Here is a 27283-nt window from a genome sequence, read left to right on the forward strand (position 1 = left end):
ATTTTCGGGGGAGATATTATTGATTGGGATGAGCTGGAGAAAGTCGATAAAGGAATTACACCTGCAGGGTTTGTCGAAGAGATTGATGTGGTTGGCCATGGGTCACAAGGCACGGAGGCAGCCTGGAACATTAATGCGCTGTTGACATCAGAGGGTGTAGCATCCATCCAATAGCTTAGATAATTTTTTGCCATTATCTTAGAACACACAGAAACCCTCAAAACAATTCTGCCGACTTTTGCCATTCTTCCAATTGCCGTTCTGCCATTTTTTTTGGCAGAACTCGCCCCAAAATACTTCTGCCCCCTACACTAACAAGACCCATCACTAATCCACACTTTTCTCACTTATTTTCGGTACATGATAAGTTCGTGCGATTGGAAAAGTAATAAGGACATAATAAGTAAAAAGTTTGAAAAAAGTAATGAAAGTAACGAGTTTTGAAAAAATAAAGAGTTTGAACAAAAGTTAGCAAGACGTACTACAAGCACTATGTAGCTATTTCAAAGGTGTGATGGTCAGCATACTTGTTTACATAGAAGAGTGTGAATATATTGAGGACATGGTGAGATTTAACCAGTGGGACAGCGGTTCAGTGCCATAGACAGGGATCAGATGGGCGGAACAAAATACATCAGTAAAACCACCAATTCCTTTTTAATCCTTATGTTCCTTAATGTACCTTTAAAATTTGTCATGACATATCCAGACCAGCTTACTTCTTGCTTTTTGTACTTTATTTCCTTACTGCCAAAGAAAATTGAGGCAAACAAGTGAAATTGGAAGGAAAATCAAATTAAGGGTAATAAGTAGGACAGATGTAAGTACAATCAAGATTTTAGGACGTGATTTCAAAGGCATGATCATCAGTGTATTTGCTGATGTAGAACTTGTGGAAGGAATCACAGATTTAATAGTGCCGGAGGTTGGGGGAAACAAATTGAGCGCCATGGACGGGAATAAGGCATCCAGCTTCATCTGGTGCTCTGTTCTTCGTGTGGTGCGACTAGAGAGGTTGCGCTGTGCCTAGAGTGTTAACTATAGGAGGGACACAAGTGTGGAAGCCGCTGGGTGCACGGGATCACACACTGTGAATTCATCACACCGTGTACGAGGAGCAGAGATAATGATCATTCCATGTACAAACCAAGCAAACTAATTAAGGCACAAGCCAAGAGAAAGCGGAACCGATGCAAACCAAGAAGTACAACATGAACCAAGCAAACTAATAAGGCGGAAACTGAGAGAAGGCGAAATTGGGGCTGGGCAGGAGGGTGCAAATAAGGTATGATTAGAGGCTGTAAGCTAGGGATTGCTGAACACCATAGGCGTTGGCCTTGTTGGTGTGTTGGACGTTGAGAGAAGAAAATTTGACGTGGCTGTGCAAACGCTCAGCTGGATATTAGGAGTGAGTCTGGTATTGCCATTCAAAAACATGTTGGTTGTGTTTGGAGCCAGGGCGAGGACCGTGAGGGACTTTAATTTTTTTTGATGTAAAAGCACTAGTCCCTGCTCATTACCAACAACCACCAGTGCATCTGCCTCCCTACTCCCTTCCCTATCAGCCATGTCTTCAGAACCTGTGGATCTGTCCTTATATTTTCATGTCTCTTCTGTCGGTACATTATACTATGACATACTACATGCCACTCCAGCGCTGAAACAACACCCAATTGTCACAAATTCCAAACACAAATCATTTTTCGTTCCTTGGTTTCCCTCTGGCTATTTTGAGTAACCGAACCGGTCACATGACTTCACTTCCTGTCACACCTTCACCTCTTCACATATCACCTGTTGCTTCTCCGATTGGCTCCCCTACTCTACAGGCTAGAACAATCTCACTTCCTAAAGAAGAACCGGTCGGATCCTGGGTTTCTGTTTAGTAACCGTCTTACTCATTCGCTTATATATCATGATGTCATGCTCAGTCATCCGCAGTATCATACGACTCTTTTCTCATTGGCTGATTTCTTTCATACTCAGATATCTCCTATTCAATGTTATGTATAAAAGTAGGTTAGTTAGTGTAAGTACTTCTTAGACTTAACCTCTTTGTTCTCTACAATTGTAGTAGACCTAGACGTTCATGCTCAATCCTATCTGTTGATCATCATCATCTGTGACCGAGTCCTAGTGGTTGTTGTCTGACTTTACCATTTGGTGAACTCAGGTCATAACATTAGGTTAAGTCTTTTTACCACTCCGACTCGAACTTTATCTTGGACATCGTCGTTCTCGATAAACTTCACTGTGCTATTCTGCTGAGATTTATCTCATGGATTACATTTAAATCAATCACCATTCCCTGATGCATTTTGTTATATCAATCTCTTTACGTTACCTTTTTAGTAGAAGTGAACCAGGCCCTCGTCTTACTACGAGCCGCCAGTTCATAAGGATCAGTGACACTTAGGTCCTGTTTCTGCACGTCTGCAGTTAGGCCCAAAACCCTGCCAACTGTACGCTACATATCTGCTTTCTACATAACAAAATGGCACTCGTGACTGTCCTCTCACAGTCTAAATACATTATGATAGGAACCTAGGGTGCTAAAAGTAGACCCAAAGTTCACCATGTCTTTCACAAACTCCTCTTGAGTTCTACTTAGGTTGATGAACCACTACACGCACTGCATTCGCACCTTTATCATCATTGCCCCGCCATACAGATCCCGCCTAGTCAAGGCTAGGGCTCTCACACTGCACAGCAACGTTTCCTGTCTGGATTCCCATTGTTCCTTCTTCCATGTCCGAGAATCTAGGAGAAACTGGGATCGTCGCTTCAGAGGATATAGAAGTGACAATGGCTCCAGCAGTGATACAGCCAGTAGCAACTCCGTCGAGGAGCGTAATTCATTCCCCATTGCTGCAGGGATGGCTCCCACCATTTCCATCTGTAGAATCATCCACCACCCCAACCAAAGGCCCTTCTGCACCATAAGGCATCTTAGGGTCCAGGTTGACTACCATCACCCACAAAAGCATTTCGGATGCAATCAACGCCATTGTCACAGAAGAAAGGGACTACACCAGGCGGTTGATAGACCCCATGCAGGAGGAGATCAACACTCTCAACAACAGCTTAGTAGTAGCCAACGACGAGAACACAGACCTGAGGGTCAGGGTGACGATGATGGAGAACACTTTGGCGATCACAGAGAACTCCATCACGGTTTTGCAGAGCTCATCTACAACAAAGATCCCAGGCTCTACATCTGGGACTTCAGGCTCTGATCTCAAAATGGCGAAACCAATGGACTTCATGGTAGAGAAGAACTCCATTGACATCAACACCTTCCTCACTCAGCTTGCGATATACTTCACAGGTTACCCTGGAGCGACAGAGCAGCAGAAGTGTACCTGCCTCGTTTCTTTCTGCCGGGGCGCTGCAGCAAAATGGGCGGAAAGCATTACCCCCATGGCTCTCAGTGGCAAGCCTGGGGCCTATGACAGCATCAGGAACGACATGAAGGTCATGTGGACTGTCATCAACAAAGAGGAGAAGGCAGCAAGAGAGTTGGAAGCTCTCTGACAAGGCAATTGTACCGTCGGAGAGTACATCTCCATCTTCCATCAGAAGCTTGCTTTCTGTCATTTCTCCGACGACGAGTTGATGCACAAACTCCGCCTCGGACTAGACCAACAGGTTAAGAACTCCTTGGCCCATATCGCTCCTAATAGGAAAGACACTCTGGAGGGATTGATCAGGGAGATGCTCATAGTCGGGCAGAACCTGGAGGAGCTTGACGACAAGAGGAAGATGAGCTTTACACCCCGCCACCCCTGGCAAGGTGCTGCTGCAACATCTGCACCAGTAGCACCCAAGACCACATCACAGGGTGGAAATGCGATGGACATTGATGCAACCAGAACAGGAGGTAGACCCTGACCTCAAGGACAACCGGGATGTGAGTTCAAATGCTACCGTTGTGGAGAAGACGGGCACATGGCTCATAACTGCACAGGAAAGCCTCTTGACAAAGGCAAAGGACCAGCTGTCTGCGCCAGCAAGGGAGAAGAAGTTCCAGCAGTGAAAGCACTCACACTGGAAGATATGCACTGCATCGTCAACAAGAGGATCTGCCTCTCCAGCATGTATAACCCAGCGAAGAAAGAGGAACAAAAGGGTTTTTAGGGAGATCAAAGTTGACTGTGAACTTAGATCAGAAGAATCGTTTTTCCATTCTCGGTGACTCGGCAATTATGTTTGCAGAAGTATCAGAAGTTTGTTCTGGGAATAAACAAGACCATTTCTACTTGCCAGTTACATTGGAGGGAACACAAGAAAGCAGCTGTCAATGCTCTAGTGGACTGTGGAGCGACAAACCTCTTCATCAGTGAAAAGTTTGTCAAAAAGAATCAAGTCCAAACCAAGCAGTTGTTGCGAGTGATGTCAATCCGTAATATTGATGAAACAGACAATTCCGCTGGACCAATTACAAGTTATGCAGATTTGAAGCTTATGATAGGGGATCATGAGGAAAAAGTAGCCTTTCTGATCACAGATCTAGGAACTGATGATGTCATCATTGGAATAGATTGGCTACGATACCACAACCCCAGTATCGATTGGAATGCAGGAAAGGTGGCATTAGACCATTGCCCAGTTAAATGTCAAGAAGCCAAGGTCAAGGACAAAAAGACCAAGGTGAAGAAGCAAAGAGCCACGAACTCTTCGATCCTTTTGGTGTTGCCTGAGTTGATACCGGCAGAAGATGACGAAGATGAGGATATCGAGGAAGCCTCTATCCATCATCAGAGTCAATTGGCAGGCTTCAACTCTTCGCCTTTGCCACATGAATTGCGAGGACATGTCAGGCTTGAGGAAGAAGAACAATCAGACCTTGCTACTACTGTTGGACATGGAGCTACCAAGAATGTGCCTGAGATTGAGGAGATTGAGGATGAAGATTCATCACAAAATGTGTGGATCAGGTACAAAAGCTCTGTCGCATCAGAGTTAGTGCAGCAGGAGGAGAAGAAGAAGGAAAAGAAGCCCGTAGAAGAAATGGTGCCGGACTGACTCCATGACTACCTTAAGGTCTTCTCTGAAGAAGAGTCTACTCGATTCCCTGAGTCAAAAAAGTGGGATCACAAGGTGGACCTCAAGGATCCTAATGATCTTCCTCCTAATGCAAAGGCATATCCCCTGTCACCCGCCGAAAACGAAGCATGTGAGAAGTGGTTGAAGCAGGAATACGATTTGGGACGACTGAGAGATTCTGAATCTCCAGTAGCAGCTCCTTTCTTCTTTATTGCTAAGAAGGACGGAAAGCTCAGACCCGTCATGGACTATTGGAGGTTGAATGAGAAAACCATCCAAAATGCATACCCTCTCCCTCGTTCTCAAGATCTCATCGATTGTCTCTCCGGTGCAAAGCTCTTTTCGAAAATGGACGTTCGATGGGGTTACAATAATGTTAGAATGAAAGAAGGAGACCAGTGGAAGGCTGCCTTCAAAACTCCTTTTGGACACCATGAACCAGTCGTAATGTACTTCAGCATGACGAACTCCCTAGCTACCTTCCAAACTATGATGGACCAAATCTTCCAAGATCTAAAGGAAGGCAAGGTTGTTGTAGTCTACATTGACAACATCTTGGTCTTCACCAATGATGATGTAGAGAAACATCGGAAGGTAGTGCGTGAGGTACTACAGAGACTACAGGACAATGATCTCTATCTCAAACTGGAGAAGTGTTCCTTTGAGAAGAAAGAAGTGGAGTTTCTCGGTTTGATCATCAAAGATGGACACATTTCTATGGATCCGGTCAAGGTTAAAGGAGTTCAGGAATGGCCCACTCCTACCTGTGTCAAGGACATTCAAAGATTCATGGGATTCGCGAACTTTTACCATCAATTCATTCTCGGATTTTCAAACATTGCCAGACCCATGAATGAGCTCATCAGGAAGAATGTACCATGGGAATGGATGGATAAGCAAGAGAAGGCTTTTAGAACCCTCAAAGACAATTTCACTTCCGCACCAGTACTAGTCATGCCAGATGCAAATAAAAAACAAAAGATAGAAAGTGATGCATCTGACTATGCTACTGGTGGTGTACTTTCTCAGTTGGAAGAAGACAGACTATGGCACCCAGTGGCCTTTTTTTAGCAAATCAATGCAAGATGCAGAGTGTAATTACAATATTCACGACAAAGAACTTTTATCTATCATCCATGCATTGGAGGAGTGGAGGCATTATGTGCAGGGCACACCTCATCCGGTAGAGATCTGGACGGACCATAAAAACCTCGAGTACTTCATGACAAGCCAGAAGTTAACTCGTAGACAGGTGAGATGGTCTTTGTTCCTTGCAGAGTACAACTTCACTCTGCAACACAAACCAGGAAAGGTTAACGACACTGCCGACGCTCTGTCCAGGAGGCCAGACCACAGAGGGGGGGTAGAAAACGACAATTTGGATCGCATGCTTTTAAAACCCAAGTTTTTCCACATTAAAGCCGCAAAAAGAGGTCAGATTCTGATAGAAGGAGAACATTTGCTGTTAAAGTGTATCAGAAACTGTACTGATTTAGATCCGGAAGTCTGAAATGCTATCAAAACCCTGAAGAAGGCTCCTGTGCAGTTGAGAAGAGGATTGGAAGAGTGGAATACGGAGGATGGACTCATTCTGTTCAGAGGATTAGTTTACGTTCCCAACAACAAGGAAATACATCACTCAGTGCTAGAAATCTTCCATGATTCGCCTGCAGCAGGACACATGGGACGTGCCAAAAATCTTGAACTTGTCTCACGGAACTACTGGTGGCCCCAGATGCAGAAATGGGTCAATGACTATGTAGATGGATGTGATCAATGCAAGCAAACAAAGGTGCTACCGTCAAAACCCCACAGACCCTTGAAGCCAAACGAAATTCCAGAAGGACCATGGCAAACTATTAGCTGTGACCTTATTGTCGATCTACCCATCTCCCAAGGAAAAGACAGTATTCTAGTGGTCGTTGATCGTTTCACAAAGCAGACGCATCTTGCTCCAACAACCAAGGATGTTAATTCCAAGGGAATCACGGACTTATTTCTCAATCATGTATGGAAGTTGCATGGAACACTGAAGAAGGTGATCTCGGATAGGGAACACAATTTGTGTCCAAATTCATGCAGGAAGTCTCGAAAAGACTAGGAACCAAGTGGTCCATGTCGACAGCATATCACCCTCAGACAGACGGACAAACTGAACGAGTCAATGCAGAAGTACAACAATATCTTTGACTCTTCACGTCTTATTGTCAGAATGACTGGGTATTGTGGCTTCCTATTGCAGAATTTACACATAATAATTCCATTACAACTACTGGACACTTCCCATTCAAAACCCTCTACGGCTATAACCCCGAATTTGTCATTGCTCCCAATTCCTCTAATACCGTCCCTCTGGCCGATGAGAGAGTAGCTGAAATGAAAGAAGTGCAGGAAGAAACCAAGGCAACACTAGAAATAGCAAATGACCGGATGAAGCGATTCTATGATCATGGAGTAAAGGACATACCAATATTGGAAGTTGGACAGAAGGTTTGGCTAGACGCCAAAAATATCAAACAACGGCGCCCAAGTCAGAAGTTGTCAGACCGCCGTCTTGGCCCCTTCGAAATACTCGAGCGAATAAGCAACGGATCAAATTGCCACAATCATATCAGATCCATCCGATATTTCATGTGGGATTACTCACACCCCACAAAACTTCCACACTAATGCCGTGAATTGCCCCCATACGTCCACCCCCAGAAATAGTCCAATCTGAAGAAGAGTATCAAGTAGAACAAGTAATAAGCAGCAGAATGCACCAACGGAAACTAGAATACAGAGTAAAATGGAAGGGGTATCCATTAGAAGAAGCGACATGGGAAAGTGAGGAAAATCTGAAGAACTCCCCCAGATTAGTCAGCGAATTTTACACCACACACCCTGATGCTCCAAAATCACATCAAATCGCTTGTTCTGTCATTCCAATTCTACAGACACCCGGTTTCCTCGAATGGAGACAAAAAAATATACGACCATCTTACATTCGTGAGGATGCTCATCCTAGAAAGGGGGTAATGTCACAAATTCCAAACACGAATCATTTTTTGTTCCTTGGTTTCCCTCTAGCTATTTTGAGTAACCGAACCGGTCACGTGACTTCACTTCCTGTCACACCTTCACCTCTTCACATATCACCTGTTGCTTCTCCGATTGGCTCCCCTACTCCATGGGCTAGAACAATCTCACTTCCCAAAGAAGAACCGGTCGGATCCTGGGTTTCTGTTTAGTAATCGTCTTACTCATTCGCTTATATATCATGATGTCATGCTCAGTCATCCACAGTATCATACAACTCTTTTCTCATTGGCTGATTTCTTTCATACTCAGATATCTCCTATTCAATGTTATGTATAAAAGTAGGTTAGTTAGTGTAAGTACTCCTTAGACTTAACCTCTTTGTTCTCTACAATTGTAGTAGACCTAGACGTTCATGCTCAATCCTATCTGTTGATCATCATCATCTGTGACCGAGTCCTAGTGGTTGTTGTCTGACTTTACCATTTGGTGAACTCAGGTCATAACACCAATTCGCCAACAGTCCTTTCTCAATCTATTCAGTTGTTATGAGTGAAGCTTGTACCTGAGGGGTAGGTTTATTGTTCTGATTCATTTGAAGCCAAGACATAGTGAAGGTTTTTGTTATTCATATAGAACTATCCTTCACTTCCTTGCTGGATATTACCAAACCTCAAATTTACACAGGCATCGAATCCGACAAGGATACTGTCATAATCTCCAACTCGTTAGATAATTGGCCCATGGACGTGTAAGTCTTCTTTAAGCTTCTTTACTTTGATTCGCATCACGGGATGAGTGCTTGTAGCACTGCTTTTATCCACCAATGTGTTTTGTGACTCTCTCTTTGAACTTACTGTGTTTCTTTAGTGATACTGTATATGTAGACTGCGACGGCACCCTACATGCAATGCTGGTGATTACAGTAAAATAGTGTTGCCAGGTCAGGTCAGTCAACCCATCTCTTGGATGCAAACAACTGCTCAGAATGCTGCATGATACAGTACTATCTTAGGCGAGCAATGTGGCCCAACGTGAAAACTTGCTGATCCTATACCATGGTTTTATTTCATTGTCACAATTGTCTGTTATTTCTCTCTGTTCCTGCCTACGCCTCTCACAATTATTCTCTGAATAGAACTTGATCACCATTTCTATTCGGCCAACGACCTGCAGATGTGGCCATCTCTGAGAGCTCTGACGTGGCACAATCACCTCGCACCACTTATTTGCTTTATGTTGTTGTCATTTGTATCTTGTCACTCATTTTTTCGTCTCATTGTATTGCATTGTTTCAGGTCTATGGTACCTCTGCTCACTCTCTAACTACTTTTTAGTATGGTAGATTTCTGTATGTTGCCTCCTTAATTTCCGCATTTTTCACTCAGGCGGTTCCCCTTCTTTTGCTTTCTGTTAGGTACTGTGCTGGCTCAGGAGGCAGAGGGGTCAGGGCTTGGCTTCAGCTCTTGCACTGCGCCCTTAGCCGAGTACGTGCCCCAAATTTGGAGTGGGTCCGACGATAGGACGAGTGGACCGCTTTTGTCCGCTTTGAGGGCCAGTGTTAAGGTCGTGCTCAAGGGAGAGGTTACTCAAAGGGCTTTGGCTTCAGCTCATGCACTGCGCCCCTTACCCGAGTACGTGCCCTTTAATTTCTGGGGGACAGAGGGGAAGTCCGACGGAAGTCTGGGGAGTTCTGGAGGACTTAGTGTCGGTGGAGTTTGGCGGAACTCCGGAAGGTTTATACGGGGATGGAGTAAGGCTACTATGGAAGTCTGGAGTAGAAACTGAACAGAGGTTAGACTACCCTAAGGTAGAGCCGGAGAAGTAGTCCAAAGGTTTAACCCCTAAGACTCGGAGGTGGACAAGAGGTGAGACTCAAGTCCAGAGATTGCAGGAATGAGCAGAACTAAGATGATATTCGAACTGAGGAGTTCCGGAGTATTACAGGGGTTTATATACTGTAGGTAACATGTAAGTAAATCAGTCAGCAAAGGTAAGGGCTATGTATGAAGCATGTGGAAAGTCTATTACTAAGTGTAGTGGATCAAAGCAGTGAAGTCAGAAATGAAGTAGGAATGGACGGATCAATAAGCATAGCGGAAAGAACATAACTGGTAACTGGAGCAATAGCTAATCTAAAAGGAGTTAGGGGTGAGTGTGGAGATGAAGGCGGAGCACTGGGCGGAATAGTAAGATGGAGGACCAGACTTTAATGAAGTAGATCCGGAGGTACGGGATATGACAGTCAGGAAGTAAGAGCTACTAGCGGCAAGCCAACTAGGAGCAGAGCGGAGAAGGCAGGGAGTGATGCGGAGGATGGATAGGAGCAGGGGGAAGGCTTGGTAGGAGCGGGAAGTGTTATGATCAGCGTTCACCAAATGGTAAAGGCCTAACACAACCACTAGGACTCGTCAAGGATAAGAGCAAAGAGATGATATTGAGAGTGAACGTCTGAGTCTACACTGGGTAGGAACGAAGAGGTTAAGTCTAAGGAGTACTACTGACTACGACCTAAACTATATACTACTCTCTAAGCGGAGATATCTGAGTATGAAAGGTAGTGATATATCTATCTAAGATCATAACATTGCGCCTAGGGTATAGGGCGTCTTATCAACCAATCAACTACAAGAAAGAAAGGGTAGAGGGTTCATAGGGTTTAAGGGTATCGGTGATTAAGCAGGGTTCTCAGGGACTGCTTCTATTCAGGGTGAGCGGAGATTAAGAAGGGTGAGAGAGTTCTGTGACAAGAAGTCTCGAGCGGTAATTAAGGATCTCGATAAGAGATGGGATCTGGAGATGTATCAGGTACGATCGGATCTAAGGGTTCTCCAGGGTCTTCGGTAATTAGCATGCTTCTCTATGAGCGGTGCTTCTGTGATAGGGGTTCAGGGTTTAGCTGTGACTGTGCAACAGGTTCTAATGTAAGGGGTTCGGTGAATGACAGAGGTAACTCTTAACATGTCATGTGTGGGAAGTGAAGGTCTGCAATGTTAAAGGGATAATGACTCTTCGAGAGATAGCTCATAAAGGACTCTCGGTTATGGTTCGATCATAGAGGCGTGTAGATGCTTATGATGTAACCCGTGCCTAATCGTAGGACTTCTAAGGATGTTCGTATGTCTAGGGTTACGGATATAGATGGATGACGTCGATGTAGTATAGATGTGATGTAAAGATAGTGATCGTTAATCGGTTATCCATCTATCTTATCAGGGATCTATCTAATCTAATCTTATCGGATAAGGTGACTTAGGGTTGATAATCGAAATTTAGATGCAGTTGGTAACATTCATGACAGGAAGGCGGAGGATGGGAAAAGGGACAAGGGGAATATTAATAGGGGCGGAGGAATAAGGGGAGCACTTAGAGCACGGCTCTAAGTCGGAGCGGAGGGTTGGAGGGTCAGAGGTGATAACAAGTTGAGACTTGTGTCCAGAGGAGGCAAGGTCCTACTGAGAATTCTCACAAGAGGTAACTGCGAGAAGACGAGTAATATTAAGACTGAGGAAAATATCTAAGTACATGATATGTTATATACTTCTATGTATGAGGCAGTGATCAGGATAACTATGTTGTAAAGCTATGTACCAAGGATATAGTTTGGAAGTACTTTACACAGGCGAAGACATAAGTCGGAGCAGATATCAATATGTATGTGTCAGATCAGTGATCGGGTGGTAATAGGAATTACCGGTGATCCAGAAGTAAGGGTCTATGTACCGAAGGGGAAAGTATATATCTAAAAGGGGAAAGAGGTCCAGTTGAATGGAGAGGTTATGGAAGGGGACTGGTTGAGTGGTTGAGCGGAAGTGTAGGGGCGGAATGTGGACTTGTGATTGGATGGAGCGGAGGATGGATGGAGTGGAGGGGGTTGGAAAGCGGAGTGGATATCAATATCGGAGCGGTCAGATCAGGTATATGACACTTTCCTACCACTTTCAGTGCACTTATTATTGAATGAGAATTTGCTTTGCATGCAAAAAAGGAAAACAAGTGAAATAATAAGTAGAAATCCAGATGACAAGTGGCCTTTTTCAACTCGCTGTCTACTTATTTTCACCCTTGCTTATTTTTGCTTATTGCATGAGAAAAGTTAAATATAAGTAAGATAAGGAACTGGGTGTTTTACTGATGCTATGGTGTCCACATGGATCACCGCGAAGTGCACATGATTATCGATAGAAGATGGCTTCACCATCCACATTCCAATCTCGTCATCTGGTGCATCACCAACTTAGTTGAACCAGTGGACAACTGTGCATGGATAATATCCCCCTTGCAACTGAAAGGAAAAGAATGTGAGTACTTGAGCAATATCCATGCCCTGCATTCCTGGGAGCATGTGGGTCAGTAATTATGAAGACACAGTCTTTATGTGCATGTCCATTTCTCCATTTTGGGGACACACAAATATGCTTGCATTTCATCCCACCAATTTCACTCAAGTCTGATGGTGCAAAGAATGTCAATACTGTGGAATTGAAAACTCATATCTGTCCCTCATAGCGAGGGGACTCCATAAAACTCAAAGGGACTTCTGCGGGGCCTTTGTGTGATGAGTAATATATCATGGGCCTTCGGGGACGTTCTAATAAACAAGTATAATCTCAGTCTCTTGAAAGAAGCTCATCTAACGAGCTAAGTACCTAATAAACAAGTATACTAGGGACTCGTTAGTTGCGTCCTAATTGATATGTAGAGACTATTAACTCACATCTCAGTCTCTTGAAAGAAGCTGAGATGCGCTCATGCTACTGCTTGCGTTCTTATAGTAAACTGGATAGTAACAAAAAATATATCAAACTAATAGGTAGGTTATTGCAGGACACGAGCCAACATCAACATGTTGCTCGTCAATGTCTATTTTGGCTTGGGCTTGGACCACCTGTCACTCTCCCTCAGTCAACCATTTCAGATCTGTCAGTTTTCTTTGTCTCTGATTATTTGGATTATTCAGATTCCAACACTCCCCCTTGAGCACAAGCCAGGGACATTTGCCCTCGTAGCTTTTGCAGGCACAGCTGACCGCTTCGGCCCACAGGTACTTTGGCAAGTCCTTCCCAATAAGCATTGCATGCGCGTGTTCTACTAGCATTCAATTAAGGTGTTCTGCCACGCTGTTCTGCTGGGGTGAGTCGTGTACTGTCAGTTGACGCTCAATACCTTGCTGATGCAAGTAGTTGTTGAAATCTGCACTCAGATATTCTCCCCCTCGGTCCGAACAGACTTTTGCCAGGCAAACACCTGGCAATTGATGCGCTAGTCACATCTCATATGCCTTGAATGCGATGAGTGCCTTGCTCTTGAGCTTCAAAAAATGAAGTTTTGTCTGACGACTATAGTCATCAGTAAAGCTGATATAGCATAGGCACCCACCTAAACTCGTGGTTTGCACTGGCCCCCAGAGGTCCGTGTGCACTAACTCTCCGTAGGTGAGTGCACGGGTCATAGTTTCATCTGGGAATGGCTTTCAAGCTGACTTTGCTTTGACGCAGACATCACAGAACTCTGGCTTTGAGTTAGTGTCAATTTTGATGCCCATGATCAGGCCCTTCTTCACCATGTCCATGACGGCAGTTTGAGAGATGTGTCCGAGGATGTGATGTGCCTCGTTAATGGTGAGCTTCATGGTTGTGACATTAGTGTGATGTTTCTGACGACTTGCTACCACACTATATAGGCCCTCAACTTGAGGAATATCTGCTATGACACGGCACAGGGGCCCTTTTGACAGGATCTTGCACATTCGGCCTTCAAACAGGACAGCTAGGCCACCTGCCGTGATGCGATTGGTCGAGATGAGGGGTAAAGGCCATGGTAGGCTGTGTATAGTGCATTCTTCAGTGTTACCGTTGTGTGCTTCTCACCAAGGGGTAGGTCAATCTGGACATCTCCTCATCCGATCGCACTGAGAGTCGAACCATCTGCTGTATGGACATCTTGGGGAGGAATAGTAATGAAGTTACTGAACTTTGATCGATCTGGACAAAAATGCAATGTTGAACCCGAGTCCACAATTGCACCTCTCTTCTTGATAGGTAAGCCCAGGTCTCTCACTACACTTGCTAAGTCTGACATGATGAAGGCATATTGGTCTTGAGACTCGGCTTCTGCTGCAGAGTTAGCCGCTTGCTTCTGTGTCTTTTTGCCTCTCTTCCTCTGCAGGTTCAGACCTTGCCCTTCTTTTCCCCCTCCAGGCCTCCAACAGTCCATCTTGTAATGGCCCTTTCGGTCACAGTTAAAACAGGTAACATTGGGGTTGGTCTTATTGGTGGAGGATGGTGAGGTCTGGCCTTTTCCTCTTGTCTCCTTTGCAGCGAGAGCTGCGCTAGCTTCCTTCTTGCCGGGACGTCAGTTTGGTGAGCTGTCTGTGCTCGTACTCTTCAGTTATGATGGTGACTAGCTCATAGGAGGTGACAGGAGTTTTTGTGATCTTTCAGGCTGCTGTGATGGACGACAGGAGTGGGCGATATGATTCAGGGAGGGAGCTAAGGATGATCACATGAAAATCCACATCAGCAATCGCGACGCCCATGCCTGCAAGCAGTTCATGGAGCCTCATGAGCTCGGTGAAGTGAGATCTGATGTCTCCTCCCTCATCGCACTTCATCTCTTGCATCCGTCAACATAAGTCTATCTGGACCAGCTCTGTCTTCCCCTCATGGATCTGACATATCTCTTCCCAGATCTTGGATGCATCCTTCAGCTTCTGGATGTGCAGTATGTCACGAATTCCAAACACAAATCACTTTTCATTTCTTGGTTTTCCTTTGGCTACTTCTAGTTACTGAACCAGTCACATGACTTTGCTTCCTGTCACATCTTCACCTCTTCACATATCACCCATTGCATCTCCAATTGGTTCCCCAACTCCACGGGCTAGAACAATCTCAGCTTTCAGAAGAAGTACCTGTTGGATCTTGGGTTTCTCTTTAGTCACCGTCTTACTCATCGCTTATATATCACAACGTCATGATCAGTCATCTGCAGCATTGTACAACTCTTTTCTCATTGGCTGATTTCTTTCATACTCAGATATCTCCTCTTCAATGTTATATATATAAGTAGGTGTTGGAATAACAAGCGCGCCCGCAGCCGAGCGCATCATCATATGATCTTGTTGGTTTTCGTTATTGTCCAGCGACACGTATGCTTCTTTGTGCGCTCTTATGATATGTTTCACTGATTGTACTTACTGAATCTTTTGATCGCTTTGGCCAGCGCCATTTTACTTATTGTTATGGTTTCATACACTTATTCGACCTTACAAGATCACTCAATCTATTTAACTACTGATTGATGCGAGCTGTTACCTTAGACGTTTGCCTTTGCGCTGTGGGTACAACAAGTGCAGCGGAGAGAACTCGATCTACTACACAGTTGTGTCTTCGCTGCCTGCTGCCTCACTTGGGAACAAGTGCGTTTGACCCTTAAGGGGATTGCTACTGGGGAATACTAGTCTCTGTCTAAAACGACCCTACAGGATGAAAGATCCGCAAAAGCGGATGAAGCAGATAGGATGCGAAATGTATGGATTCGTCGGATGGAGCAGATGGCACTTGCAGATTGGACAGGATGCAAATCAAAATCAAAGGAAGTTCATTAAAGATTGGATGGATAGTGAGTATAAGTCAAAGCGATCTTCTGGTAGGGTGCAGGAAAAGTGGGAGAAAGTTACATGAAGTAAGTATTTTTCGAAACCCTCCATGCTTATAGGGTACAGTATTTTCAAGGAACATAGATATATAGGTAGCGAGTCTAGACCGTGCCATAAGGTATCCGAAAAATACTGGAGTGTGAGAGGATATGTCTGTGTTCAGTCAGTAACAAGAAAAATGTGTGTGAGTATGTACCAATGAGGTAGAATGGACGTGTACAGGACGGATGCATGAGCTATAGGAGGAGATCCGAAGGTATCCGCATGTCATCGAAAAGCGGATGTGTATTGGATGGAATGGATAGATGTTGGATGGATGTCGGATGGACGCCTGATGCATTGGAAAAGTGGTGGATACGAGCCTAGCGTAGGGATACTCCCTACACCTGCCAGGGACTTAGATACTGACCATCCCTGGTCAGTTGGTACCAGTGTGAATGGACTTATCAATTTTCTGGTGGAAAGGTCACATGATGCGGATCGGATGAACCGGATCTCCAGATCTATGACAATGGAACCCGAGAATGCAGCTGTGGACTTCTGATGGATGTGAAACGCGAGAAGACGGATAAACATGCATGTGCAAGGCATGTAGTGCTTCTATTCTTTCAACTTTCCCCCCCTTCCTTTGTCTCTCAACATCTCTATCGATCTTTTGACATGTCCGGCTTTTCCTTTGCAGCTTTAGCAACTGATTCAAATGAGGATGAACATATCCGACGCGAATTCGATGTGATCCGTGAACAGCTAGCGGGTGCAGCTAAATCAGTACCAGATGATAAGGATGAGTTGCTGGAGGAGAAGGAGGATTGGATGCAGCTATGGGTAGATCTGACAGTGCGTCCGACTCTGTTGTGACACTCTCTAGTGCTAATTCATCGGATGGTAGACTTGCTTGGAGGCATGCATAACAGTTGGAAGGGGGAAGGGCATTGTCCTTGGGCTATCTGTGGATGAAGTGATTGCAGGTGATGCGGGTCAATCGATGTATGAGCACTTCTGCGGACAGGTCAGCGCGTTGAAGGCAGCCGCTATCCGGACGCCTGAGCCAATTCAGCAGGATACAACGAGTGTTGCGACTGGGATGGTGACTAGGAAGAAGTCGGTGATGGAGGTGAGCATCCCGGATATACCTGGGGTTTCTCGGGCAACTCGATCAAAGTTACCACCAGTGAGTGGTCTCTATGTGTCTAAGCTATCCGCATTAATCAATACCCATCCGCTAGTGCATGAGTGCTAAAGCTCCGATCGATCCGATGCATGTGGTGCATACTCCTCCATGCACTCGATGCCAGGGAAAGGAACTTGTCTGTGAGGGTCCGAAGGGTCAGGGTTGCACTTCCTGCCGGACTGCGAAGCAATCGTGTGACTATGCGACAGGTTCTTGTTCTGCAGGTGAGTGTTGGATGGGATTGGATAGATATCGGATAGATGTCGGATGGCTGACGTCTTTGTATGTAGCGCATAGAGAGAAGGCTGATGTTAGCAGGGCGTCTGCAGTCAGTGCATCTGTGAGCGGGTCTATCCGTCGCACGGTCTCGTCTCCTACTCTGGACTCTGCTGCTAAGGATGCTTCATCGGATGGGGAATCTGAGGTTGCAGCCAATCTGCCGCCTCGTTGTATTTGTCCCCGTCCTACTCGTCAGACTAACAAGGGAAAAGGCCGTGCAATCAATGTCGATGAATATGAGGATGAGAAGTCGAAAATGCGGATGGAAAATGATGAGCTTCATCATGGATTGCGCCTTGTGCAAGGTAAGCTTTTGAAGATGTACGAATTGGCATATGACTTGGTGGATGACCTGAAGAAGATGGAGGCGAAGTTGGTGGATCGCATGTAAGGTGTTTGTGTTGTATCCGATGAATCTGCGGATGATCTGTAGAACAATCCGCTCCAATGTACTTTTTGTATATCTGTTTGTACTCAATCCAATGTCCTTGTCCATGTCCGATTCTAATCCCCATTGGCACCTAAGTAGAGTGAGTAATTGATTGTAAGTAACACTGCATGCGGATCCGATGAAACAGCGGAAATGATACAAGTGGTTTGCGGATAGCTCATCCGACTTGTCTTCATTAACTGTTATTATCCCTTTTCTTCTCGAGTATCTGTGGATGGTGTGCTTCAGATGTAACAGATGAATATGTATAACATGAAATAAAATGTGCATGGTGCCGCTTCATGCGTGCAAAGTAAAACAAATCTTTTGTGGTTTATGTGTGCACTTACTGTCTAATCGGATCGGATGTTGAGTATATAGCGGATGTCTATGCGGATGTGAGTCGGATAGCGGATGGATTGAGTACGGATCGAGAAAAAGATCACCGGACGAAACCCGGGGTAAAACAGATACTAAGTACTCTGATGATGTTTTTGCGGTTGTTGTTCTATGATTTCGGGTTAGTGGATATGTACTGTAAGGGTGTCAAGTTAGATGTGGAATGGAGCATGAAAATGTGCAAAATTTGCGATCTGGTTCTCCGATGTATTTCTCCCTCAGACTTTGCATGATGACCTCCTGGTCATCCAAGTGGCATGGAAAGTGATCAGGTAGCTGGACATATACGAGTGTGATCAGGTTGTCGAATTGGATCGGATGGTGGATGGATAGTGGGCGGATGATGGATGGGTGATTGGCGGATGACAGATGGATCGGGTGACAGACAGGTCGGATGGGTAGCGGGCGATGAATGGGTGATGAATGGACAATGAATGGATGATGGTCGGATGATATGCAGGAAATGATCGTTTATGCGCCCATGTTGGGATCGGGTTCCTCTTCGTCTGACTTGTCAACGTCCATTCCTACCATATGATCCGAGATGTCATATTCAGATGGCAGGCTAGTACCCGGTGAGATGTACTCTTGTGTTTGTCAATCCGTGCTCAATGCGTGATGATGAGGGGCAATGCGAATGATGGGTGTAGTGGATGGGTGAACTTGGTACCAATATGACTGTTGGACTATATGAGGGATCCGCTCGTTCAGATGTATCCCAGTATCGGATGTATGGGAGCGGGTCGTATCAGATGGTGCGGGTGCATGCGATGGAGGTTGGTCGTGTACTTGGAATGCAGTGTGCGTGGTTTCCTGTAAGGTTTGGATCGATGCTATCCGACGTATCCTAAGTGCAGAAAGTGCGGATGAGATGTGTGATGGTGACATGTGCAGCATAGACACGGGTTGATAGGCTTTGTGTGACTGTGGGTCGGAACTAAATTCTATCCGATGCAGATTGTTAAAATGACTGTGCGGGTACGATGCTAATAACCCTATGCGATCATCGGGAATATCCCGGATGACCCGAAAATCATCGGATGGGAATGTGGAACTAAACTCGAGATGTCTCCTTAAGAGACCCAGATGTAAAATAGACTGAACTCGCAATATGAATGCAACGATTAAAACAGCGGACAGAAAATCAACATCCATGACGCCTGCCTTCCAAGTAACTACATGGAGTACTGGAAGTGAGCTAGGGTCATGTGATGCAGAAATGGTGGACGGAAAATCAACATCCATGACGCCTGCCTTCTGAGTAACTACACGGAGTACTGGAAGCGAGCTAGGGTCATGCAATGTGAAAACGGTGGACGGAAAATCGGATAAAGCGGATTCGTTAGTAATACGTGCGGTTCTGTCAGATGGATTCAAGTCTACAAGCGGACAGGTTGAGCTGGCTAGTGGTGCGATGATCTGTGGGTAAGTATCTGATCCGCTATCCGATGCCTGTGAAATAGCGGATGGTTCGATGTTGTCAAAGAATGGTAGTTTGTCAATAAATGTCGATTCGTCTGTAAAAGGGTCAAATATGTCGCTCCAATGGACGTATTCCTCAGAGGGTAGATCATCCGTGATGCATGCAGATACCTCAGCAGATGGGTCGGGTGCAGGGGACTTAGCTTCCAATGCTTCGTCGATGATGACTTCAACTGGTTCCTGCTGATAGTAGTGCGTACCCCAGAATCCTGGGTAAAGTTGCAAGACTGCATTAGCGAACTCCTCATAGTTATCACCGCATGATTCCTCCTGGTAGGTCCATAGGTCTGCCTCGTCCTCTTCTGTGTACCGCAGGGCTGCCTTGATGCAAGCCGGATCCGATAATCCAACGATATCCACTAATCGCGCAACTTCATGGAAGAAGGGGAGTGGTTCCGAAGCGATACCAGTAAACCGTGGTGCGATGTCCGATGTGCTCGGAGGCATGAAGCTCATTGCGGATGACATTTCTATGCGGGGTGCAAGTGTTAGGCATTAGGACTGGGTTGAGGAACACTATGCGCGATTCCTTGACAGTGAAGCGGATCGGAACAGATAGAAAAAAAAATGGATAGAAAGCGGATAGGAACAGGTCTAAAGTGACTGCTAGCTTCCCAGATGATCCCCTTGTGGTGGGCTCCAGTTGTGGGTACAACAAGTGCAGTAGCGAGAATCCGATCTACTACACAGTTGGGTCTTTGCTGCCTGCTGCCTCGCTTGGAAACAAGCACGTTCGACCCTTAAGGGGATTGCTACTGGGGAAAATACTAGTCTCTGTCTAAAGAGACCCTATAGGATGAAAGATCCGCAAAAGCAGATGAAACGGATAGGATGTGAAATGTACGGATTCGTCGGATGGAGCAGATGGCACTTGCAGATTGGACAGGATGCAAATCAAAATCAAAGGAAGTTCATTAAAGATTGGATGGATAGTGAGTATAAGTCAAAGCGATCTTCTGGTAGGGTGCAGGAAAAGTGGGAGAAAGTTACATGAAGTAAGTATTTTTCGAAACCCTCCATGCTTATAGGGCACAGTATTTTCAAGGAACATAGATATATAGGTAGCAAGTCTAGACCATGCCATAAGGTATCCGAAAAATACTGGAGTGTGAGAGGATATGTCTGTGTTCAGTCAGTAACAAGAAAAATGTGTGTGAGTACGTACCAATGAGGTAGAATGGACGTGTACAGGACGGATGCAGTGAGCTATAGGAGGAGATCCGAAGGTATCCGCATGTCATCGAAAAGCGGATGTGTATTGGATGGAATGGATAGGTGTTGGATGGATGTCGGATGGACGCCTGATGCATTGGAAAAGTGGTGGATACGAGCCTAGCGTAGGGATACTCCCTACAGCGCGCACGATCTGAGGAAAGATACCTAGTTCTCACTTTCATTCACCTATGCTTACTTTCTGTAGAGAGTCTGTTTAATCTAGACCCGCGCGATTGTATTAACCTTTTAGGTTATGAGCCCTGAGCTCTGAAGGAAGCTCAACGTCTCACATTTCCCTGCCACAAGCTGGCAATACACGATGTCAACTACTGTCCCCATCACCACCGATATGCTGCCCACAAACGTGCCCAAGCTCAACCTTAAGGGCACCAACTGGGCAATCTTCTCACTGCGTTTCCAGGTCGCCATCGAAGCAAAGGAGCTATGGAAACAGTTCAATGGAACAAACCCCAAGCCCGTCGGCTCACCCTATAACATCCTGGAGGAACTACCACAACATCCCCTCCTGACCCTATCGCACTGGCTCAATGGCAGAAACATGAAAATCTCGCAAAACATTTGCTTACCCAACGAATCCCAGACTCTACTGCGTTACGTGTACGGAATTTGCCCGACATTGTCGCAATGTGGAAGGAGATCGTGTGTGAATACACTGAAAAGGGTGCTTATGTGCAGACGGACCTTTGCACAAAGTTTCTAGAGTCAAAATGTTCTGCCAGGAGCGACGTACGCTCTTTCTTAGACGAGCTGTGTGCTAAGCGTGACAAGCTGTCAGCAGTAGGCATCCAGATAGAGGAGAAAGACTATCGATCCACCATAATCCAATCCCTCCTGAACCATCTTGCGAGTTTTGCCTCCGGGCAACTCACCACCGCTCAACTCTATAGCCCATCAAAGACTATCAACCCAGACATCCTCATCTCGTTGATTATCGAAGAGTCCGAACTGTCGCAGCAGAAAAGATGGTAGAACATCACGAAACCATGTCAGTGCCAGGACCCATGGTACAGACGAGGCCATGGGAGTCATAGACTCACAGCCTCGAGGCCGAGGAGGTAGAAGGGGGTTCAGAGGAACTAATCATGGTGGAAGGGGGACTGGGAGACCCCGTCCCCCATGCTGGAACTGCAACTCGCGTGAGCATTTCAAAGCTCAGTGTCCTGAGCCAGACCGCAACCCTCAAACCGCTGGCACTACTCGCAATGCTCATGGATCTGTGAATGCAGCAGCAGATTCCGACTCCGAGAGCGATAGCGTTTTCACTATTGACGAGCTATCAGACTTAGAGACTGAGAGCTCTATCACCGAAAAGAGCTCAATCCCCGACCTCCTCACCAAATCCTGAGTCATCCGATGACAATGCCGCTGCTAGCGTATCACCTGACGATGAAGATCGTTTCTCCGAAGTAGGAGATGACACCGCATACTTGGATGACCCCAATTGTGTTTTCATCGACAGTCTAAGCAGTGACAGTTTCACTGCAAGCGATGATGAGATCATCGCCGAAGTTAGTGATGGGCACAAGAGCAATGGACCCACCATCAAACTCTATGACTCTGGGTCCACGCATCACATTTCCCCATACAAAGAGCACTTCGACACCCTTTCCACTATCTCCCCAAAGTCGTTCACAGCTGCTAACAAGCAATCTTTTAGCGCAACTGGAATTGGTGAGATGATCATAGAAGTACCAAACGGCGTCGATGCATCCAGGTTCCACCTCACCAAAGTTCTCTACTCTCCTGAAGTTGGATATACCCTTGTATCCATCGGACGCCTCGACGAACTCGGCTTCTCAGCCACCTTCGCAGACGGAAAACTCACCCTCCATGACCCCACTGACGAAGTAATCGGACAAATCCCGAAGACTTCAAAAGGGTTATACCACGTCATCCATCATGTAAGCAGTGGAAGCGTACAGGCCGCTATAGAAACCGTAACGGTGATGGAACTCCACAGACGCATGGGGCACATCGCCCCCAGTGCGGCCCACAGACTCACTGAAAATGGCCTAGTCTCAGGCATCAAAGTCGACCTATCCTCCGGCAAACCTACCTTTTGCGAATCTTGCGTATACGCCAAAGCAACGTGCAAGCCCATAGCAAAAGTCTGCGAGGGAGAACGAGCCAAGGAATTCGCAGGGGAAGTCCACACAGACTTATGGGGCCCCGCGCCCATTGCAACCCTAGGAGGCCAAAGCTACTACATCAGCTTCACAGATGATAAAATGAGACTCACTTACCTGCACCTTCTACGTTGCAAGAGCGAAGCTTTCGCAGCCTATCAAGATTTTGAAGCCTGGTGCCACACTCAGCATGATGCCCACATCAAGGTCTTACATTCAGACCACGGTGGCAAGTATCTGAGTAAAGAATTCGTCAATCATCTTAAAGCTGCAGGTACACAACAGAAACTCACTGTTCACGATACCCCTCAACACAACAGGGTGGCTGAGAGACTGAATCGCACCTTGTTGGAGAAGGTCCATGCGATGCTGCACGACAGCAGGCTCCCGCGCACCCTGTGGGGAGAGGCCATCTGTCACGCTGTCTGGTTGAAAAACCGAACACCAATGAAAGCTCTTGATGGGAGAACCCCACTTGAGGCTGCCACCGGAAAGAAGCCTGACCTCAGCCGAGCCCGACCCTGGGGGTCCGTGTTGAAGATGGCGATAAGCTGGGGGGACGAGTAGAGGAAGGTCGATGGGTCGGTGTAGATGATGCAAGCGAGAACGGTTGTCGAGTGTTCTGGCCTGCAAAACGAAGGGTCAGCATTGAGCGAAACGTCTACTGGAACACCACCGACACCGTGTTGTCACCTCACGAGGGGGAGGAAGACTCAATTCCTAACGTGATGATAACGACACAGGCCTACTCACCTCCAGCGCAGATTCCCCCAGCCACATCCAGCAAACCAGCAACGGCCCCCCAGACTCCAAAACTCAAACCCCTCTCCAAGATCCCTATCCTGTCGACTTCACCAGTACTTGATATGATCGCTAAACAAGTCAGAAAGCCAAGTCAACGTGTACTCGACATTATGAGCGGACCCTGGTACCAGTACCTAAAGGCATCCAGCTACCCAGTGTCGTGCCACAGGTCGTTGTTGAGGAAAATGCCACGTCTGAGGGAGAGTGCGCTGCTGAACAGCTGATGGCCCTACTTGAGGACGACGATCCAGTTGAGCTTGCTCTATCATTAGTCCAATTCACAGCTGACGCAGAGGCACTTGAACCTACCTCATTAGCTGAAGCAAAGCGGTGCCCTGACTGGGCACAATGGGAAGGAGGCATTCTTGAGGAATTGGCAACTCTGCAGACAGCCGGCACATCGGAACTTGCCGATCTTCCTGCAAGAGCGAACTTGGTAGGATCAAAGTGGGTTTTCCGTGCCAAAAAAGATGCCACTGGAAATATAGTCCGTCACAAAGCAAGACTCATCGCGCAAGGATACTCACAAGTCCCCGGTGTCGATTATTTTGACACCTATGCCCCAGTAGCCAACCTCTCTTCCATCTGAATGACTCTTGCACTCGCCGCTCGATTAGACCTAGAACTCCATCAAATTGATATCAAGGGTGCGTATTTGAATGGAGAACTTACCGGAGATGAAGTTATTTACATGCGTCAACCGCCCGGATTCGAGTCGAAGGAACATCCGACCAAGGTCTGCTGACTGTGGAAGACGTTATATGGATTAAAGCAGAGTGGGAGGAGATGGTATCAGAAGCTGGTAGAAATATTAGTGGACAAGATTGGACTTACCCAATGCGACGTCGACCAAGCTGTGTTTTTCTCACGCTCTGCATCCGACGAACTCACCGTCATTGTAGTCCATGTTGACGACTGTACCCTCGCAGCCTCTTCGATGGACCTCATCAAGCAATTAAAAGACAAGATACACACCTACGTTGAAGTCACCGACCTAGGAGAGTTGCACTGGTTGCTAGGAATCGAAGTCACCCGCAATCGCGACTGTCGCACACTCTCTCTATCACAGAAAGCATACCTAGACTCCATCATACGCCATTTCAACTTCGAAGAGCTAAAGCCAGTTTCAAACCCTATGGAACCCAGTATGAAGCTCCATTCCAGACAGTCACCATCCACCGGCGCAGAACACGCCGCCATGCACCACATTCCCTATCGCGAAGCTGTTGGCTCGCTCATGTACGCCTCTCTCAGTACTCGTCCCGACATTTCCTATGCTGTGACTACCATATCTCATTTCTCAAGCAACCCAGGACAAGCTCATTGGGACACTGTGCGTCGGATCTACCAATACCTTCTGGGTATGACCGCTCTGAAGTTAACTTACGGGGAGTTGAGAATGTGTTGACGGGGTACGCAGTCGCTGATGGAAGTATGGGAGAGGACAGGAGAGCCATTTCGGGGTACGCATTCTTAATTGATGGAGGCGCTGTTTCGTGGTCGTCTAAACGTCAGGACATCATTGCCCTCTCTACTACCGAGAGTGAATATGTGGCTGCAATGCATGCGGCAAAAGAGGCACTGTGGCTCCGCTCATTCATCGGCCAGATTTTCGCACCATTCACAGAGCCCATCACACTTTTCTCCAACAATCAGTCAGCAATCGCACTCACAAAAGATCACCAGTACCATGCCAGGACCAAACACATCGATATCCGTTTCCACTTCATCCGCTGGATCATCGAAAACGGGAAGCTTCACCTCATTTACTGTCCTACTGCAGACATGGTTGCCGATACTTTGACCAAGGTGTTACCATCACCCAAAGTCAAGCACTTTGCCATCGAACTTGGACTGCGTTCACCTTGAGGGGGAGTGTTGGAATAACAAGCGCGCCCACAGCCGAGCGCATCATCATATGATCTTGTTGGTTTTCATTATTGTCCAGTGACACGTATGCTTCTTTGTGCGCTCTTATGATATATGTTTCACTGATTGTACTTACTGAATCTTTTGATTGCTTTGGCCAGTGCCGTTTTACTTATTGTTATGGTTTCATACACTTATTCGACCTTACAAGATCACTCAATCTATTTAACTACTGATTGATGCGAGTTGTTACCTCAGATGTTTGCCTTCGTGCGCACGATCTGAGGCAAGATACCTAGTTCTCACTTTCATTCACCTATGCTTACTTTCCATAGAGAGTCTGTTTAATCTAGGTGAATACTACAGATGTTTGCCTTCGCGTGCACAATCTGAGAGAGTCTGTTTAATCTAGACCCGCATGATTGTATTAACCTTTTAGTAGGTTAGTTAGCGTAAGTACTCCTTAGACTTAACCTCTTCATTTCTACACTTGTAGTAGACTTAGACGTTCACACTCAATCCTATCCTTGTTCATTATCATCACTCTTGACCGAGTCCTAGTGGTTGTGTGTTAGTCTTTGCCATTTGGTGAACGCTAGTCATAACACAGTAATAGCCAATTAGTAATTGTGCTAAATATCTGCTGCTTTACTAGCGAGTTTTTCTGATGGTACTTGTCGATCCACTTATCAAGTTCATCATAGTCTGCCTGTGTAGGTGTTGTCCCATCTGGCTTCATGATAGCCTTCGTTTTCGGGTCAACCGCGTAGAGTTTCGGCTCACTTGCTCGACCGTCAGTATACCGCATCAGACCTCTAGCACCAATAGCTGTTAACGTCCATTCCTTATAGGTTATCCAGTTTGAGCCATCTTTGGCAAGCTTTGGGATGTTAAGCAGGGTTGTGTTAGAGCTGGGGAGCGAAGTATCCATGGTTGAGACAGGGCTCATAACCTGTGGTGAGTAATATATTGCAGGCCTTCAGGGACATTCTAATAAACAAGTATAATCTCAGTCTCTTGAAAGAAGCTCGTCTAACAAGCTAAGTATCTAATAAACAAGTATACTAGGGACTCATTAGTTGCATCCTAATCAATACGTAGATACTAGAGACTATTAACTCACATCTCAGTCTCTTGAAAGAAGCTGAGATGTGCTCGTGCTACTGCTGGTGTTCTTATAGTAAACTGGATAGTAACGAAAAATATATCAAACAAATAGGTAGGTTATTGCAGGACACGAGCCGACATCAACATGTCACTCAGCAATGTCTGTTTTGGCTTGGGCATGGACCACCTGTCACTCTCCCTCCTCAACCATTTCAGATCTGTCAGTTTTCTTTGTCTCTGATCATTTGGATCGTTCGGATTCCAACATGAATGCCAGTCCTATACTGTATGTATTTCACAGAACATGTGGTAACAGCAACATAGCTCCGGCAAAGTCCGTTGCATGGGTGGAGCATCTTGTTTGGCCAAGAGATTTTTGATTTTGGGCGCTGCAAATATGCCCTATTCAGTAAGCGCAGCTCTGACTGCATTGGGAACATATGTAAGTATGTATGATGGTTGTTATGTCCTTCTGGAACCTGTACAAAGTAAAGACCACTGTAAGGCAGCAGTCATGAATGTTAACATTTGAAGTTTGAAGGCATGCACCTGTTCAGGCTCCTTCCCAGCCTCCGGTTCAAGTGCAGAGGGCGACATCTGAGGGACATAGATACTTGTTTGATATGTCACATGATACAAGAAAAAATTCAAACCCA

General features: G+C 46.1%; 3 protein-coding genes across 3 annotated transcripts; 1 reads left to right on the plus strand and 2 right to left on the minus strand.

The window, feature by feature from the left end:
- Positions 1–12293: 12293 nt before the first annotated feature.
- On the minus strand, positions 12294–12548 carry EDB91DRAFT_1050333 (uncharacterized protein; the record flags this gene model as incomplete). The annotated part of the gene is made up of 1 exon (XM_041313524.1): positions 12294–12548. A coding segment is annotated over one exon (255 nt), but the record flags the coding sequence as incomplete, so codon positions are not given.
- Positions 12549–15551: 3003 nt separating this feature from the next.
- Positions 15552–17565, plus strand: EDB91DRAFT_1080618 (uncharacterized protein; the record flags this gene model as incomplete). Its single annotated transcript, XM_041315255.1, has 9 exons — positions 15552–15687; positions 15726–15750; positions 15892–15908; positions 16030–16141; positions 16255–16304; positions 16407–16561; positions 16614–16838; positions 16951–17119; positions 17186–17565. The coding sequence occupies 9 exons, from the start codon at positions 15552–15554 to the stop codon at positions 17563–17565; spliced, it is 1269 nt and encodes a 422-aa protein (XP_041179278.1).
- Positions 17566–18600: 1035 nt separating this feature from the next.
- Positions 18601–19953, minus strand: EDB91DRAFT_1080619 (uncharacterized protein; the record flags this gene model as incomplete). The annotated part of the gene is made up of 1 exon (XM_041315256.1): positions 18601–19953. One exon carries the CDS (start codon positions 19951–19953, stop codon positions 18601–18603), a length of 1353 nt encoding a protein of 450 aa, XP_041179279.1.
- Positions 19954–27283: the final 7330 nt, after the last annotated feature.

Source organism: Suillus paluster (genome assembly GCF_016628075.1).
Source record: "Suillus paluster strain FC165 chromosome Unknown EDB91scaffold_15, whole genome shotgun sequence".
In the NCBI taxonomy this organism is placed as follows: domain Eukaryota; kingdom Fungi; phylum Basidiomycota; class Agaricomycetes; order Boletales; family Suillaceae; genus Suillus; species Suillus paluster.